Genomic DNA, 18,442 nt, shown 5'->3' with positions numbered 1-18,442 from the left:
CTAAGTGAAAAAGGCTATCTGGAAAGATTACATACTATATGATTCTACTAACATTCCCAAAATAATAAAATTATAGAAATGAACAGGGTTAAGAAGGGGGTGGGGCAAGAGGAAAGTAGGTGTGGCTATAAAAGGGCAATATGAGAGATCCTGGTGGTGATGAGATGTTCAGTATCTTGATTATATCAATGTCAACATCCTGACTGGCATGGTAGTATAGTTTTGCAAGATATTACCATTGAGGGAACCAGAGTAAACGGTACAAGGAATCTCTCTGTATTATTTCTTAAAACTGCATGTGAATCTACAATCATATCAAAATGAAAAGTTTATCCAGGCACAGTGATTCACACCTGTAATCCCAGCACTTTAGGAGGCCGAGGTGGGAGGATCACTTGAGCCCACTCCAGACCAGGCTGGGCAATTTGGCAAAACCCTGTCTCTACAAAAAGTACTTAAATTAGCCAGGCTAGGTGGTGGATGTCTGTAGTCCCAGCTACTTGGGAGGCTGAGGTGGGAGGATTGCTTGAGCCCAGGAGGGCGAGGCTACACTGAGCCATGATTATGCCACTGCACTCCAGCCTGGGTTACAGAGTGAGACTCTGTCTCAAAAAAAAAAAAAAAAAAAAAAAAGAGAGAGAGAGAGAAGTTTAATTAAAAAACAAAGCACATGCACACTAAGAACCAGGTAAAAACAAGAAAAAGCACTTGTGGGAGAAACAAAACACTCTTAAAAGTTCAATTCAAATTCCAAACGTATAGGTAGCTAACTCAATACTGAATGCCTTTCCCTAATCTTTTTGCCTGACAAAACTTGACATATCCTTTAAGGTCCAACTCAAATGTCACTTTCTGAGTGATGTCTTCCTCAAATTCCAGGAGTTCTCAGACTTTAGTTAGCATCAGAATCACCTGGGGGGAGTGTGCTGAAACACAGATTTCCTGCCCGTCATGATTTTGATTGGGAGATCCTGATTCCGGAGCCTGTGAATTTCTGTTTCTAACATTTTCCCAGATGGTGCTGATGCTGTTGGCTCGTGGACCACACTCAGAGTAGCACTGCTATGTATTTGTAGCCATCTTCCACAAGACTGAGAACTCAGTAAGGAATCCCTTCCAGCAGGTAGCAGGCACCAAAAAAATGTCTTACTCTTTTTTGTTTCTTTTTATCTGCCTCTTCCTGTAAGTCTTGAAGGGCCCTTTGCACGAGCTTCATGTTCAAGTCCTGTTCTTCTCTGTATTCCTGCTGAATATGTTCTATCCTCTCTTGTAGGGCTTTTTGCAAAATGGTCCTAGTTTCCTGCTTTGCCTTCTGTTTCTTTAGCTTATCCTGTTCATTCTCATGATTAATCTGTGCGTTGTTACTTTCCTAAGGTAGAATCATAATAAAGATAATGCATCAGTAGAGTTGGACAAGACAAGTTAGTGCATTTGACTTCGGAGATGGGAATAAAGGATTTCTGGAAATACATACACACCTGGATTTAGAGAGGCTGTAAGAAAGAAAACTTGCATTTTCATAGTTGAGTCAGCAATAAAACTGTGAAAATTGCCTGGGCATGTGTGATTATAATGTAATAAATAGTTGTAGAGTTGAAAACAGAAAAGCATAAAGAGAAGCCACTTTTAATCCCAGTACCCATCGTCCACCACCATTCTCCACCTGTGGGTGTGTTGGCCTTCCACACTTGACCCTTCTATGTACTCTGCACCATACATTTGGATACATTATTAACCAGCACTAAGAGTCCAAAAATGGAAATGTGCCTATGAACTAGCCCAGGCCATCAGACAAACTGTACAGTAACAGGCCTGCAAACTGTACTACACCCATGGCATTGATCACCCTCTAACAAACATGTTAAAGGCCCACCACAAGGCGCGCCTCCTCTTCCTTCAGCAGCTGTGCTGCCTGCCTTTGTGCCTTGATGCTGGTGATCTGGGCATTCAGCCCCAGGCGTGTGTTCTCCATCAGCTCTTTCTGTCTCCTCGCCTCTTGGGCTTCTCGCTTTTCCTTGGCTAATCGGTCTTCCTCCCAGAGCTTGGAGAACATCTGCTCTTCCACCAGCTTTTGCCTCCTCAGCTCCTCATTAAATGCAATCTGTGCTTTCCGCTCCTCACACACCTTCTTCTGATGGATACAAAACAATTCAACACGGAGCTCCTCACAGCGTTCCCTGAAAGGAAAATTTTTAAAAGACAAAACCCAGCCTTTCATGAGGCACTGCTCTATTGAGGCACACATCTGTACAATCACACAATGAAGCAAGAAAAATCAGAGACCTGTATGCAGGCCATCGGAGCACAGGAAACAAGAGGGAGCAGCAGGGAGGGCAAGCACCAGGATGGCACAGCCTGACTATGGAAACTGGAGTGAAGCAAAGGCAGCCCTGACTCCATTTCCTGTGTGACCTCGGATCAAAAACTCAACCTGTTAACCCCAATGACTGACCTATTCACTTGACTTTGAGAACCCCTAATTTAGAGATGCTTACTTTTTTTTTTTTCTTTTTGAGACAGAGTCTCGCTCTGTTGCCCAGGCTGGAGTGCGGTGGCGCCATCTCGGCTCACTGCAAGCTCTGCCTCTCGGGTTCATGCCATTCTCCTGCCTCAGCCTTCCGAATAGTTGGGACTATAGGTGCCCACCACCACATCCAGCTATTTTTTTTGTATTTTTAGTAGAGATGGGGTTTCACCGTGTTAGCCAGGGTGGTCTCGATCTCCTGACCTTGTGATCTGCCTGCCTCAGCCTCTCAAAGTGCTGGGATTAGAGGCGCGAGCCACCGTGCCCAGCCACTCACTTTTTTTTTAAGAGACAAGGTCTCACTCTGCCGCCCAGGCTGGAATGCAGTGGCATGATCATGGCTCACTGCATCCTTGAACTCCTGGCCTCAAGTGATCCTCCCACCTTAGCCTCCCAAGTAGCTGAGACTATAAGCACATGTCACCATGTCTGGCTAATTAAAAAATTTTTATTTTTGTAGAGACAGGGTCTTGCTATGTTGCCAGGGCTGGTCTCAAACTCCTAGCCTGAAGTGATCCTCCTGCCTCAGACTTCCAAAGTGCTGGGATTACGGGCATGAGCCACCACGCCAGGCTGAGATACTCACTATAGCTAGATAGGATATCTGGCCAGGCATGGTGACTCATATCTGTAACCCCAACACTTTGGGAGGCCAAGGCAGGAGGATCGCTGGAGACCAGGACTAGCCTGGGCAACACAGTGAGACCTTGTCTCTATAAAAATTTTTTAAAAATTAGCTAGGCATGCTGGCACATGCCTGTAGTCCTAGCTACTTGGGAGACTGAGGCAAGAAGACCACTTGAACTCAGGAGTTTGAGGCTGCAGTGAGCTAGGACCATATCAATGCATTCTAGCCTGCACTCTAGGTCAGTAAGACCCTGTTTCTAAAAAAATAAATTAAATGATAGACAGAATACCTATTTATTCTAATGATAACAATCATTGATAAGAGGAAAACTTTATGTTTGTGAGTGCTTTATAGTTTACAGGTAGCAGGTATCATCCTCATCTTAGAGTTAAAGCAACAGAGACTCAGGGAGCCTAAGTGTCTTCCCAAGTCACATAGCCAGTAGTAGGAATATTATTAGCAAAAGTTATTAAGTGCTTATTATCTGCCAGACACTATTGTAAGCACTTTAACACATATGAACTCTTGTAATCTTCATAATAATCAATATGGCAATGAACATTACTGCAAATTTATTTTTATTATTTTTATTGTCCTTGGTTTACAGATGAGGAAATGGAAGCACAGAGCAGTTAAGCATCTTACCTAAGTTTGTCCATTTCGTATGTGGTAGAACTGGGACTGAAGAGCTGGCAGTGTGGCCCTGGAGTTTGGATTCTTTGGTGTTTCATTGTATCACCTCCGCCAGCAACTGACAGAGGCAAGACTACCTCTGACCCACAGGCATTCTGACCAAACATCCTAGGGTATTCATTAATAAAAACACCCCAAAACAAACCCTCGAAATGCCTACCTTAATCTGGGGTCTAATCATTAACTGTGTATAATTACAGGGCATTTAAAAAGAAATTTCGTAATGTACCAAAAGCACAATCCATAAAAGAAATATTGACAAATTTGATTTCATTGATATTAAAAGCTTTTTCTCTGTAAAAGATCCTTTTAATAGGATAAATAAGAGAAGATTGCTGAATGTCTGGGGTAAGAAAAGAAAAAACCATTTAAAAAATGAAAAAAAAAGAGATAAGCTATAGTCTAGGAAAAAAACCATGTATCAGACAGAGAAGTACTATCTAGAATACATAAAGAATCCTCAAAACTTAACAGCTAAAAAAAAAAAAAAAGGCAAAAACTTAACGGCTAAAACAAGCTAAATTCTAAAAATCTAATTAGAAATGGGCAAAAGATGTAAAGAGACATTTCACCAAAGAAAATGTACAGATGGAAAATAAGCACATGAAAAGTTGCTCAATATCACCAGCCATTAGGTAAATCCCAATTAAGCCCATGATGAGATATCACAGCACACCTATTAGAACAGCTAAAAACAAAAACAAAACAAAACAATACAAAACAACAATGCCACTACCAAAAGGACCAGGATGTGGAAAAACTGGATCTCTCATATACTGCTGGTGGGACTATAAAATGGTACAGCTACTCTAGAAAATAGTTTAGTGTTTATTAAAAAAGAAAAAATTACATTTATGGCTGGGAGTGGTGGCTCACGCCTGTAATCTCAGCACTTTGGAAAGCCGAGGTGGATGGATCACCTAAGGTCAGGCGTTCAAGTCCAGCCTGACCAACATGGAGAAACCGCATCTCTACTAAAACTACAAAAAATTAGCCGGGCTTGGTGGCGCATGCCTGTAATCCAAGCTACTTGGGAGACTGAGGTAGGAGAATCGCTTGAACCCAGGAGGCAGAGGCTGCAGTGAGCCGAGATCACGCCATTTCATTCCAGACTGGGCAACAAGAGCGAAACTCTGTCTCAAACAAAACAAAACAAAACAAATTTGCATATGATCCAGCAATAGTATATGATAATTATCCTCAATAAACAAAAACATATGCTCACACAAAAACCTGTACACAAACGTTCCTGTCAGATTTACTTATAATAGAGCAAAACTAGAAACAACCAAAATGTCCTTCAGTAAGTGAATGGTTTAACCAAACTGAGGTACATTCATGCAATGGAATACTACTCAGCAATAAAAAAGACAAACTAACAATACCTCCAACAACTTGGATGGACCTCAAAGGCATTATGTTGAGTGAAAAAGGCCAATCTCTAAAGATCATATATTGTGTGATTCCATTTATATAACATTCTTAAAATGATGAAATTATGGGGATAGAGATTAGTTGTTGCCAGGGTTAGGAATGATGGGGGTGAGAGTAGTGGGCATGACTCTAGAAGAGTAACATGAAGGAAATGTTTGCAGTGATGGAATAGTTCTGTATCTTGACTGTAGGGTGGTTACACAGTCTACAGGTGATAAAATGGCACAGAACTATACACACACCTTGCACGACTGTCAATTTCCTTGTCTTAATATTGTATTACAATTATGTAAGATATAACCATTGGGGGAAACTAGGTGAGGGGTAAATGGGATCTCTGTACTATCTGTGCACTTTCTGTAAACATATAATTATTTAAAATTAAACATTAAAACAAAACAAAACCCCTGGTAATTTTTGCTTGTCATTATTATCCATTTCATTGCATTATTATTGCTGGAAATAATTTTGCTGTATAGAAGATAGGGATCACTAAAAATGATCTACTCCAGGTATCAAATATTCTACAAATGTCACTGAATATATCAAAGAGAAATGAATGCATATGCCGTTAAAGGACACGTCTATTCATCGTAGCTTTATTCATAAGAGTCCCAAACTGAAAATAACTGAAATGACTGTCACCAGGAGAAGAAATAAATTGTGGTATATTTATACAATGGAATACAAAAAAAAAGCACAAGAAAAAGAAGAAGAAAATTTTCATTCTGCTTTATATTAATATACATGTTAAAGCCTCAACTATATTTTCAGTAGTAGGGTCTAATAACGCACCCTTACTCAAAAGTACGTTTGCTGATCTATGTTGAGGAATTGGCAGTGCTGCATTCAAAACACTAAAAACAATTTGTTTTCAAATTATATTACTATAGGATACATTTGTTTCTTTAAGATTTTTAACAATTCATCTAACTAGCAAAAACTCAGTTATACAAGTGAAATCTGTAAAATGTTGCTAAATCCATAAATTTTAAAAGCACAACCACTTATGAACCATTTTGTTTTCTTAATATATTAAGATAAATTTACTAGGGAGTAGAAAATATATGAATGGTCCATTGAGAGTCACCTGGCTAATATACCATTTTCCACCCACGGCATCTTTTCCCCCCAGCAACCAGTAGCAAAGATGTCCAAATCCCACTGAGGACAGGGTATGAGTGCATGCTTTACACAGGCTTGAAAATCCAAGACTAATCCTCTTTTGGTCACCTCAAGCTTAAGATCTAGACAAATCCCTACCTGTAGAACTCAGTTATCCATCTACAAGCCAAGGAGGGTGGCAAGTCGCTTCTGGCCCTGTGCGTTACTACTCCGGGTTTCTTCACTGCCCTCTTTCAGCAGCTCCCCAAGCCCTGAAACTTCCCATTCCCTCTCCTTTTAGCAGTCTGAATTTACTTTTAGCAGCTGCATCTGCAACTTTTATCTACTACTCACTGCAATGGCTTACTTCTCCTTCTGGCCTCTAGTAGGAGGGTTGAGGGTTTAGGGCTGTCCATATTATTAATAGCGACTTCATGACAGAAAGAGTAGATGGAAGAAGCTTTTCTCTGCACCACGTCTTGATCCCTCCACAGATGTCATTCTGCTGCTTTCTCACATCTGTTGACCTTTGGATTTCTGGTCTACTCAAATTTTGAGTGCTATGAAAAATGAACTCTTGTATTCCTTCTGTATTCCACCAGATTTAAACTCAGGTATTTTTGGATCATCCATTCCTGAATCTGGCTTAACATGATACACACCTTGCCCCACTCATACTAGATGACCTAACAACCTAAGTGACACTCACTCTCACAGAGCCCGGCATAAAGTAGGAGCCCAAAACTACTTACTGAATGAATGAATGCTAATAGCTATGTTTTAAACACTTCCAGGTAATATTTGGACTTTAAAAATCCCTTCTGAATATAAAAACCTTAGCCAGTTACTCTAAAATTAAAAGACAGATGAAATCGATGATTTAGGGCATTCCATGGGTCATTCATGTGATCATCACTGCACTGAGAGATGCATCTGAAAAAAGGGGCAAAATGCACCATCACTACTATTATTCAACATAGTATTGGAAGACCTAGCTAGAGCAATCAGACAAGAGAAAGATATAATGGGCATCCAAATTTCAAAGTAAGAAGTCAAATTATCCTTGTTTGCAGATGACACGATCTCATATTTGGAAAAATCTAGACTCCACAAGAAAAGTCTTAGAACTGCTAAACAAATTCAGTAAAGTTGCAGGATACAAAATCAACATACAAAAATCAATAGCATTTCTATATGCTTGCAGTGAACAACGCGAAAAAAAAATTTAAAAAGTAACCCCACTTACAATAGCCACAAATAAAATTACCTAGGAATTAACCAAAGAAGTGAAAGATCTCTACAATGAAAACCATAAAACACTGATGAAAGAAATTGAAGAGGACATCAAAAAATTGAAACATATTCCATGTTCTTGGATTGGAAGAATCAACATTATTAAAACATCTGTACTACCCAAAGCAATCTACAGACAAAATGCAATCCCTATCAAAATACCAATAACATTCTTCACAGAAACAGAAAAAACAGTTGCTCATGCCTGTAATCCCAGAACTTTGGGAGGCCAAGGCGGGTAGATCACTTGAGACTAGGAGTTCGACACCAGCCTGGGCAACATAGGGAAACCCCATCTCTATTAAAAATACAAAAATTAGCTGAGGGTGGCGGTACACACCTGTGGTCCCAGCTACTTGGAAGGCTGAGGCAGGAGAACTGCTTGAACCTAACCTGCGAGGCAGAGGTTGCAGTGAGCTGAGATCCTGTAACTGCATTCCAGCCTGGGCAATATACACTCCAGCCTGGACAACCGAGTGAGACCATGTCTCAAATTAAAATGAAATAAAATAAGAAAAGAAAAGAAAAGAAAAAAAATCCTAAAATTTGTATGGAACCACAAAAGATCCAGAATAGCCAAAGCTATTCTAAGCAAAAATAACAAATCTGGAGGAATCACATTACCTGACTTCGAATTATACTACAGAGCTATAGTACCTCAAACAGCATGGTACTGGCAAAAAAACAGACACATAAACCAATGAAAAAGAGTAGAGAACCCAGAAACAAATCTACACACTTACAGTGAACTCATTTTTGACAAAGGAGCCAAGAACATGCACTGGGAAAAAGACAGTCTCTTCAATATATGATGCTGGGAAAACTGGATATCCATATGCAAAAGAATGAAAATAGACCCTATCTTTTATCATATACAAAAATCAAATCAAAATAGATCCAAGACTTAAATCTAAGACCTCAAACTATGAAACAACTACAAGAAAACATTGGGGAAAAATCTCTAGGACATTGGCCTGAGCAAAGATTTCTTGAGCAATACCCTACAAGCACAGGCAACCAAAGCAAAAATGGACAAATGGGATCATATCAAGTTAAAAAGCTTCTGCACAGCAAAAGATACAATCAACAAATTGAAGAGACAGCCCACAGAATGGGAGAAAATATTTGCAAACTATCCCTCTGAAAACAGATTAATAACCAGAATATATAAGGAGCTCAAACAACTCTATAAGAAAAAAATTCAATAATCCAATAAAAAAATGGACAAAAGATTTCAACAGACATTTCTCAAAAGAAGACATACAAATGGCAAACAGGCATATGAAAAGATGCCCAACATCATGGATCATCAGAGAAATGCAGATCAAAACTACAGTGATATATCATTTCACCCCAATTAAAATCGCTTATATCCAAAAGACAGGCAATAACAAATCCTGGTGAGGATGTGGAGAAAAGGGAACCCTTGTACACTGCTTGTGGGAGTGTAATACAACCACTATGGAGAACAGTTTGGAGGTTCCTCAAAAAACTAAAAATAGAGCTACCATAAGATCCAGCAATCCCACTGCTAGGTATAGGCCCAAAAGAAAGGAAATCAGTATATTGAAGAGATAGCTAAACTCCCATGTTTGTTGTAGTGCTGTTTACAACAGCTAAGATTTGGAAGCAACCTAAGTGTCCATCAACAGATGAATGGATAAAGAAAATGTGGTACACATACACAATGGAGTACTATTCAGCTATAATCAAAGAATGAAATCCAGTCATTTATAACACCATGGATGGAACTGGAGGTCATTCTGTTAAGTGAAATAAGCCAGGCACAGAAAGACAAACATTGCATGTTCTCACTAATTTGTGTTATCTAAAAATCAAAACAATTGAACTCATGGAGATAGAGAAGGATGGTTACCAGAGGCTGGGAAGGATAGTGGAGGGTTGGGGGTGGAGGTGGGGACAGTTAATGGGTACCAAAAAAAAAATGAATGAATGAATTAGACCTACTATTTGATAGCACAACAGGATGACTATAGTCAATAATTACAGGCGTGTGCCACCATGCCCGGCTAATTTTTGTATTTTTAGTAGAGATGGGGTTTCACCATGTTGGCCAGACCAGTCTTGAGCTCCTGACCTCAGGTAATCCACCCACCTCAGCCTCCCAAAGTGTTGGGATTACATACATGAGCCACTGCGCCCGGCCAATTTCTTTATTTTTTGTAGAAATAAGGTCCCACTCTATTGCCCAGGGTGGTCTCAAACTCCTGGCCTCAAGTGATCAAAGGTGTGAGCCACTGCGCCCAGCCAAATAACAGCAATTCTTAATGTTTACACTCTTAGAAGTATCAGAAGCACTGAAAATATAACTGAGGAATTACAATAACATTATAAATACATAATAGCTCTTGCTCTAAGAGCTGTAGCTCTAGGGAGGGAGACTTTTTAGTATATTTTTGCTTTAGAGGTAAGGAATGTCTTGGTTTGTGAAATTAAAAGCATCTGCCAAGCTTCTGTACATAACACTATAGATCATCTCAGAGGATCACTCTTGGGTACTCCCACGCAAATCTTCCCTCTGTAAGTGCACAGTAGTGGGTAGTCTATCAGGGCACAGACTCAGAGTATCCTACGATGGAAAACCACAATGAAAAGGGATACAGAGGCAATCACAGGGCCAGACTGAGTACCGTAAAGACCAGGGGTCTGAAAACTGAGGGTCACCATGGGTCTGGGTCAGGAAATGCTTTATAAGTCCAGGTGATCAGACCCCAATGATCAGAATACCAGGCAAGGAAACAGACAATAAAGAAGAGAGGAGAGAGGGCCGGGCATGGTGGCTCATGCCTGTAATTCTAATACTTTGGGTAGCTGAGGTGAGTGGATCACTTGAGTCCAAGCGTTCAAAACCACCCTGCGCAACATGACGAAACCCCCGTCTCTACAAAAAATACAAAAAAATTAGTGGGGCACAGTGGCGCGTGCCTATAGTCCCAGCTACTTGAGAGGCTCAGGTGGGAGGATCACTTTGGGCTCAGGAGGTGGAGGTTGTAGTCATGATCATGCCACTGCACTCCAGCCTGGGTGACAGAGCAAGACCCTGTCTCAAAAGATGACAACCAAAAACCCCCCAGGGAACCCAAGCACACATACAGCACAGGTAGAGACTATAGCAGCAGGGGGAGAGCCCAACTTTACCAAAGATTCCTTAGCATAGGGGCTTTTGAAGAACTTCCTGCCAACAGCAAGGGTGAGGTTAATACCTAAAGTTCAGTAACATAATCTCCTTTGTTACTTCCATTCTAATTGAGAAGCAAGCACAGAACATTAGAACATAGTTCTCAAGCACACGCTGTATTATTCAATGATATGTAATATATTGCCAAGACTTAAAGTTACAACTACTCTGTATATCCTCTTAAGACTAATTTACTTTAAATTAGCATTCTTAAATCTATTTTAATGTACCAACTTTGGATTCTGTTTGTGTGTTTTCTGATTTCATTACCTGAATTGCTGGTCTAGCTTTTCAGCCACAAAATCCTGCCTCTCCTTTTCGTTCTTCTCTTTTAGTAATTTAGTTTTCTCTCTCATCCTATCTTTTTTCTCCTCAATGGTTTCTTTCTTCAATTGCATTTCTGTAAAATACTTATTTTCTTCTAATGCTAAAAGCTCACGTAGCCTGAAACAAAAAGCCAAAAAAAAGAAAACTGTCATGCTACATGCATCATTTTATTAATTGTTGTTATATTCAATTTCAGAATTATAGGTCTAATTTGTAAGAAGAGAAAGATCATTGCAGTCTTCCATAAAATAAGACTGGTTGGTTTGTTTTTTGTTTCATTTTGTGTTTTTTTGAGACAGGATCTCGCTCTGTCACCCAGGCTGGAGTGCAGTGTGATCATGGCTCACTGCAGCCTTGACCTCCTGGGCTCTGGTGATCCTCCCACCTCAGCCTCCTGAACAGCTGGGACTATAGGCAGGTGCCCCTATGCCCAGCTATTTTTTCATTTTTTGTAGAGATGGGATCTCATGTTGCCCAGGCTGGTCTCAAACTCCTGGGCTCAAACAATCCTCCCACCTCAGCCTCCCAAAGTGGTAGGATTATAGGCATGACCCACTAAGCCCAACCAACTGCACCATATTTTATTTGATCACATACAAATAAGATACGAAATATATATTTTTAACAAAAGAGTAAATGAACAGGTTTCAATCAAAATAATGAAATACGAAACAATAGATTGTTTTTCATCAAAATATAGGTTATCACAAGTAAAAATATTAAAAATATTAACCAGCAATAGCTATGGATTCAATATAAATATCTCAGCCATGATCCTTCCCACATTTGATTTTTGACTGGTCAATCTCAAATTGTGGTTTTAGGAATATTTCGTGGTTTGTGTCCCAGGTTTGTGAGCCTTACTTATTTCGTCTTTCTTCAATGTTAATCATAAACCCTTGCACGGCATCCTTGATTCTTGCTCGCACAAGGCTGTCCAAAAACTTGCAGTCATTGTGCTGGTCCCACTCAACTTTCAAGCGATCCCGCTCACTTGACTTAATGGAAGCCAAAATAGCATTATGCTTCTGATGGCTGCGTCGGATTCTTTCTAGATGGTGCTCAGCCCCTTGGCCTTTAGGAGGCTTGGATCTCTGAAAACAAAAACCAACTATCACCTATAATAAGCCAAAGAATCAACTGCATATTTTCAATTAGTTATGCTCTCAATCAATACTCATACTAAATAAAATTGGGTATAAAAAACTAATACATCCTACTACAACTGAATACAGCTTATGCACCTAAAGAGTAACTTGTTTCATTCTCTGAGCCTATACCTAAGATGTCATCAAAACAGTCTCAAATATTTCTAATGTGCCATTTGAAAAACAGTTGATGGAAATTACAAAGTTAAAAATGTGAACAGGACTCTGTTGAGATTGTCTAGTCAAACCCAGAGACATTAAGTGATTTGCTGAACTTGCTTCAAATAGGGCAGATAAAACAAGAATTAGAGGTCTTCTAATTCCTGACCTTGACATTGCCACCCATTATTCCACATTATTTCTCATGGTTGGACACCATAGTTATCACATCAAAATACTTTCAATGAAAAGGTGCTACTATGCAAATATATAGAAAAAATATATATGTGTGTATATACACGTATGTGTGTGTGTATATATATGTGTATATGTATATGGATATATAATGAGTTGTGGGGGTGGAGCCAAAATGGCCGAATAGGAACAGCTCCGGTCTACAGCTCCCAGCCCCAGCGACACAGAAGACTGGTGATTTCTGCATTTCTGCTTGAGGTACCGGTTTCATCTCACTAGGGAGTGCCTAACAGTGGGTGCAGGACAGACGGTGAAGCGCACTGTGCGCGAGCCGAAGCAGGGCGAGGCATTGCCTCACTCGGGAAGTGCAAGGGGTCAGGGAGTTCCCTTTCCTAGTCAAAGAAAGGGGAAACAGACGGCACCTGGAATATCGGGTCAGTCCCATCCTAATACTGCGCTTCTCCAACGGGCCTGGAAAACGGCACACTAGGAGATTGTGTCCCGCACCTGGCTCGGAGGGTCCTGTGCCCACGGAGTCTCGCTGATTGCTAGCACAGGAGTCTGAGATCAAGCTGCAAGGCGGCAGCGAGGCTGGGGGAGGGGCGCCCGCCATTGCCCAGGCTTGCTTAGGTAAACAAAGCAGCCAGGAAGCTCGAACTGGGTGGAGCCCACCATAGCTCAAGGAGGCCTGCCTGCCTCTGTAGGCTCCACCTCTGGGGGCAGGGCACAGACAAACAAAAACTCAGCAAAGAACCTCCACAGACTTAAATGCCCCTGTCTGACTGACAGCTTTGAAGAGAGTAGTGGTTCTCCCAGCACGCAGCTGGAGATCTGAGAACGGACAGACTGCCTCCTAAAGTGGGTCCCTCACCCCTGAGCAGCCTAACTGGGAGGCACCCCCCCAGTAGGGTCAGACTGACACCTCATTCAACCGGGTACTCCTCTGAGACAAAACTTTCAGAGGAACTATCAGACAGCTGAATTTGTGGTCTCACGAAAATCCGCTGTTCTGCAGCCACCGCTGCTGACACCCAGCCAAACAGGGTCTGGAGCGGACCTCTAGTAAACTCCAACAGACCTGCAGCTGAGGGTCCTGTCTGGTAGAAGGAAAACTAACAAACAGAAAGGACTTCAACACCAAAAACCCATCTGTACATCACCATCACCAAAGACAAAAAGTAGATAAAACCACAAAGATGGGGAAAAAACAGAGCAGAAAAACTGGAAACTCTAAAAAACAGAGCACCTCTCCTCCTCCAAAGGAACGCAGTTCCTCACCAGCAACGGAACAAAGCTGGATGGAGGATGACTTTGATGAGTTGAGAGAAGAAGGCTTCAGACGATCAAACTACTCTGAGCTACGAGAGGAAATTCAAAACAATAGCAAAGAAGTTAAAAACTTTGAAAAAAAATTAGAAGGATGGATAACTAGAATAACCAATGGAGAGAAGGGCTTAAAGGAGCTGATGGAGCTGAAAGCCAAGTTTCGAGAACTACGCGAAGATTGCAGAAGCCTCAGTAGCAGATGCGATCAACTGGAAGAAAGGGTATCACTGATGGAAGATGAAATGAATGAAATGAAGAGAGAAGGGAAGTTTAGAGAAAAAAGAATAAAAAGAAATGAACAAAGCCTCCAAGAAATTTGGGACTATGTGAAAAGACCAAACCTACGTCTGATTGGTGTACCTGAAAATGATGGGGAGAATGGAACCAAGTTGGAAAACACTCTGCAAGATATTATCCAGGAGAACTTCCCCAATCTAGCAAGGCAGGCCAGCATTCAGATTCAGGAAATACAGAGAACGCCACAAAGATACTCCTCGAGAAGGGCAACTCCAAGACACATAATTGTCAGATTCACCAAAGTTGAAATGAAGGAAAAAATGTTAAGGGCAGCCAGAGAGAAAGGTCGGGTTACCCACAAAGGGAAGCCCATCAGACTAACAGCTGATCTCTCAGCAGAAACTCTACAAGCCAGAAGAGAGTGGGGGCCGATATTCAACATTCTTAAAGAAAAGAATTTTCAACCCAGAATTTCCTATCCCGCCAAACTAAGCTTCATAAGTGAAGAAGAAATAAAATACTTTACAGACAAGCAAACGCTGAGTGATTTTGTCACCACCAGGCCTGCCCTAAAAGAGCTCCTGAAGGAAGCACTAAACATGGAAAGGAACAACCGGTTCCAGCCACTGCAAAAACATGCCAAATTGTAAAGACCATCGAGGCTAGGAAGAAACTATAGCAACTAACGAGCAAAATAACCAACTAACATCATAATGACAGGATCAGATTCACACATAACAATATTAACGTTAAATGTAAATGGGCTAAATGCTCCAATCAAAAGACACAGACTGGCAAACTGGATAAGGAGTCAGGACCCATCAGTGTGCTGTATTCAGGAAACCCATCTCACGTGCAGAGACACACATAGACTCAAAATAAAGGGATGGAGGAAGATCTATCAAGCAACTGGAAAACAAAAAAAGGCAGGGGTTGCAATCCTAGTCTCTGATAAAATAGACTTTAAACCAACAAAGATCAAAAGAGACAAAGAAGGCCATTACATAATGGTAAAGGGATCAATTCAACAAGAAGAGCTAACTATCCTAAATATATATGCACCCAACACAGGAGCACCCAGATTCATAAAGCAAGTCCTCAGTGACCTACAAAGGGACTTAAACTCCCACACAATAATAATGGGAGATTTTAACACCCCACTGTCAGCATTAGACAGATCAACGAGACAGAAAGTTAACAAGGATATCCAGGAATTGAACTCAGCTCTACATAAAGTGGACCTAATAGACATCTACAGAACTCTCCACCCCAAGTCAACAGAATATACATTTTTTTCAGCACCACACCACACCTATTCCAAAATTGACCACATAGTTGGAAGTAAAGCTCTCCTCAGCAAATGTAAAAGAACAGAAATTATAACAAACTGTCTCTCAGACCACAGTGCAATCAAACTAGAACTCAGGATTAAGAAACTCACTCAAAACCGCTCAACTACATGGAAACTGAACAACCTGCTCCTGAATGACTATTGGGTACATAATGAAATGAAGGCAGAAATAAAGATGTTCTTTGAAACCAACGAGAACAAAGACACAACATACCAGAATCTCTGGGACACATTCAAAGCAGTGTGTAGAGGGAAATTTATAGCACTAAATGCCCACAAGAGAAAGCAGGAAAGATCCAAAATTGACACCCTAACATCACAATTAAAAGAACTAGAAAAGCAAGAGCAAACACATTCAAAAGCTAGCAGAAGGCTAGAAATAACTAAAATCAGAGCAGAACTGAAGGAAATAGAGACACAAAAAACCCTTCAAAAAATTAATGAATCCAGGAGCTGGTTTTTTGAAAAGATCAACAAAATTGATGGACCGCTAGCAAGACTAATAAAGAAGAAAAGAGAGAAGAATCAAATAGATGCAATAAAAAACGAAAAAGGGGATATCACCACCAATCCCACAGAAATACAATCTACCATCAGAGAATACTACAAACACCTCTATGCAAATAAGCTAGAAAATCTAGAAGAAATGGATAAATTCCTCAACAAATACACCCTCCCAAGACTAAACCAGGAAGAAGTTGAATCTCTGAATAGACCAATAACAGCTTCTGAAATTGTGGCAATAATCAATAGCTTACCAACCAAAAAGAGTCCAGGACCTGATGGATTCACAGCTGAATTCTACCAGAGGTACAAGGAGGAACTGGTACCGTTCCTTCTGAAACTATTCCAATCAATAGAAAAAGAGGGAATCCTCCCTAACACATTTTATGAAGCCAGCATCATCCTGATACCAAAACCTGGCAGAGACATAACCAAAAAAGAGAATTTCAGACCAATATCCTTGATGAACATTGATGCAAAAATCCTCAATAAAATACTGGCAAACCGAATCCAGCAGCACATCAAAAAGCTTATCCACCATGATCAAGTGGGCTTCATCCCTGGGATGCAAGGCTGGTTCAACATACGCAAATCAATAAATGTAATCCAGCATATAAACAGAACCAAAGACAAAAACCACATGATTATCTCAATAGATGCAGAAAAGGCCTTTGACAAAATTCAACATCTCTTCATGCTAAAAACTCTCAATAAATTAGGTATTGATGGGACGTATCTCAAAATAATAAGAGCTATCTATGACAAACCCACAGCCAATATCATACTGAATGGGCAAAAACTGGAAGCATTCCCTCTGAAAACTGGCACAAGACAGGGATGCCCTCTCTCACCGCTCCTTTTCAACATAGTGCTGGAAGTTCTGGCCAGAGCAATCAGGCAGGAGAAGGAAATAAAGGGTATTCAATTAGGAAAAGAGGAAGTCAAATTGTCCCTGTTTGCAGATGACATGATTGTATATCTAGAAAACCCCATTGTCTCAGCCCGAAATCTCCTTAAGCTGATTAGCAACTTCAGCAAAGTCTCAGGATACAAAATTAATGTACAAAAATCACAAGCATTCTTGTACACCAATAACAGACAAACAGAGAGCCAAATCATGAGTGAACTCCCATTCACAATTGCTTCAAAGAGAATCAAATACCTAGGAATCCAACTTACAAGGGATGTGAAGGACCTCTTCAAGGAGAACTACAAACCACTGCTCAATGAAATCAAAGAGGATACAAACAAATGGAAGAACATTCCATGCTCATGGGTTGGAAGAATCAATATCGTGAAAATGGCCATACTGCCCAAGGTCATTTATAGATTCAATGCCATCCCCATCAAGCTACCAATGACTTTCTTCACAGAATTGGAAAAAACTACTTTAAAGTTCATATGGAACCAAAAAAGAGCCCGCATCGCCAAGTCAATCCTAAGCCAAAAGAACAAAGCTGGAGGCATCACGCTACCTGACTTTAAACTATACTACAAGGCTACAGTAACCAAAACAGCATGGTACTGGTACCACAACAGAGACATAGATCAATGGAACAGAACAGAGCCCTCAGAAATGATGCCGCATAGCTACAACTATCTGATCTTTGACAAACCTGACAAAAACAAGAAATGGGGAAAGGATTCCCTATTTAATAAATGGTGCTGGGAAAACTGGCTAGCCATATGTAGAAAGCTGAAACTGGATCCCTTCCTTACACCTTATACAAAAATTAATTCAAGATGGATTAAAGACTTATATGTTAGACCTAAAACCATTAAAATCCTACAAGAAAACCTAGGCAATACCATTCAGGACATAGGCGTGGGCAAGGACTTCATGTCTAAAACACCAAAAGCAATGGCAACAAAAGCCAAAATCGACAAATGGGATCTCATTAAACTAAAGAGCTTCTGCACAGCAAAAGAAACTACCATCAGAGTGAACAGGCAACCTACAGAATGGGAGAAAATTTTTGCAACCTACTCATCTGACAAAGGGCTAATATCCAGAATCTACAATGAACTCAAACAAATTTACAAGAAAAAAACAAACAACCCCATCAAAAAGTGGGCAGAGGACATGAACAGACACTTCTCAAAAGAAGACATTTATGCAGCCGAAAAACACATGAAGAAATGCTCATCATCACTGGCCATCAGAGAAATGCAAATCAAAACCACAGTGAGATACCATCTTACACCAGTTAGAATGGCCATCATTAAAAAATCAGGAAACAACAGGTGCTGGAGAGGATGTGGAGAAATAGGAACACTTTTACACTGTTGGTGGGACTGTAAACTAGTTCAACCATTGTGG

General features: G+C 40.5%; 1 protein-coding gene across 1 annotated transcript in view; it reads right to left on the bottom strand.

The window, feature by feature from the left end:
- The window catches only part of CFAP53 (cilia and flagella associated protein 53), a 39,912-nt gene that overhangs the window by 16,967 nt on the left and 4,503 nt on the right, over positions 1–18,442 (bottom strand). Inside the window, exons 2-5 of the mRNA XM_032152334.2 lie at positions 12,067–12,296; positions 11,146–11,319; positions 1,874–2,177; positions 1,151–1,369 (exon numbers count right to left, since the gene is read on the bottom strand). Coding sequence (XP_032008225.1) covers positions 1,151–1,369; positions 1,874–2,177; positions 11,146–11,319; positions 12,067–12,296 — 927 coding nt within the window. The remainder of the gene's footprint in view (positions 1–1,150; positions 1,370–1,873; positions 2,178–11,145; positions 11,320–12,066; positions 12,297–18,442) is intronic.

Source organism: Hylobates moloch, unplaced genomic scaffold (assembly GCF_009828535.3).
Source record: "Hylobates moloch isolate HMO894 unplaced genomic scaffold, HMol_V3 SCAFFOLD_5, whole genome shotgun sequence".
Taxonomy (NCBI): domain Eukaryota; kingdom Metazoa; phylum Chordata; class Mammalia; order Primates; family Hylobatidae; genus Hylobates; species Hylobates moloch.
Note: the sequence above shows the minus strand (reverse complement) of the source record. Positions and strands in the feature narration are given on the sequence as shown.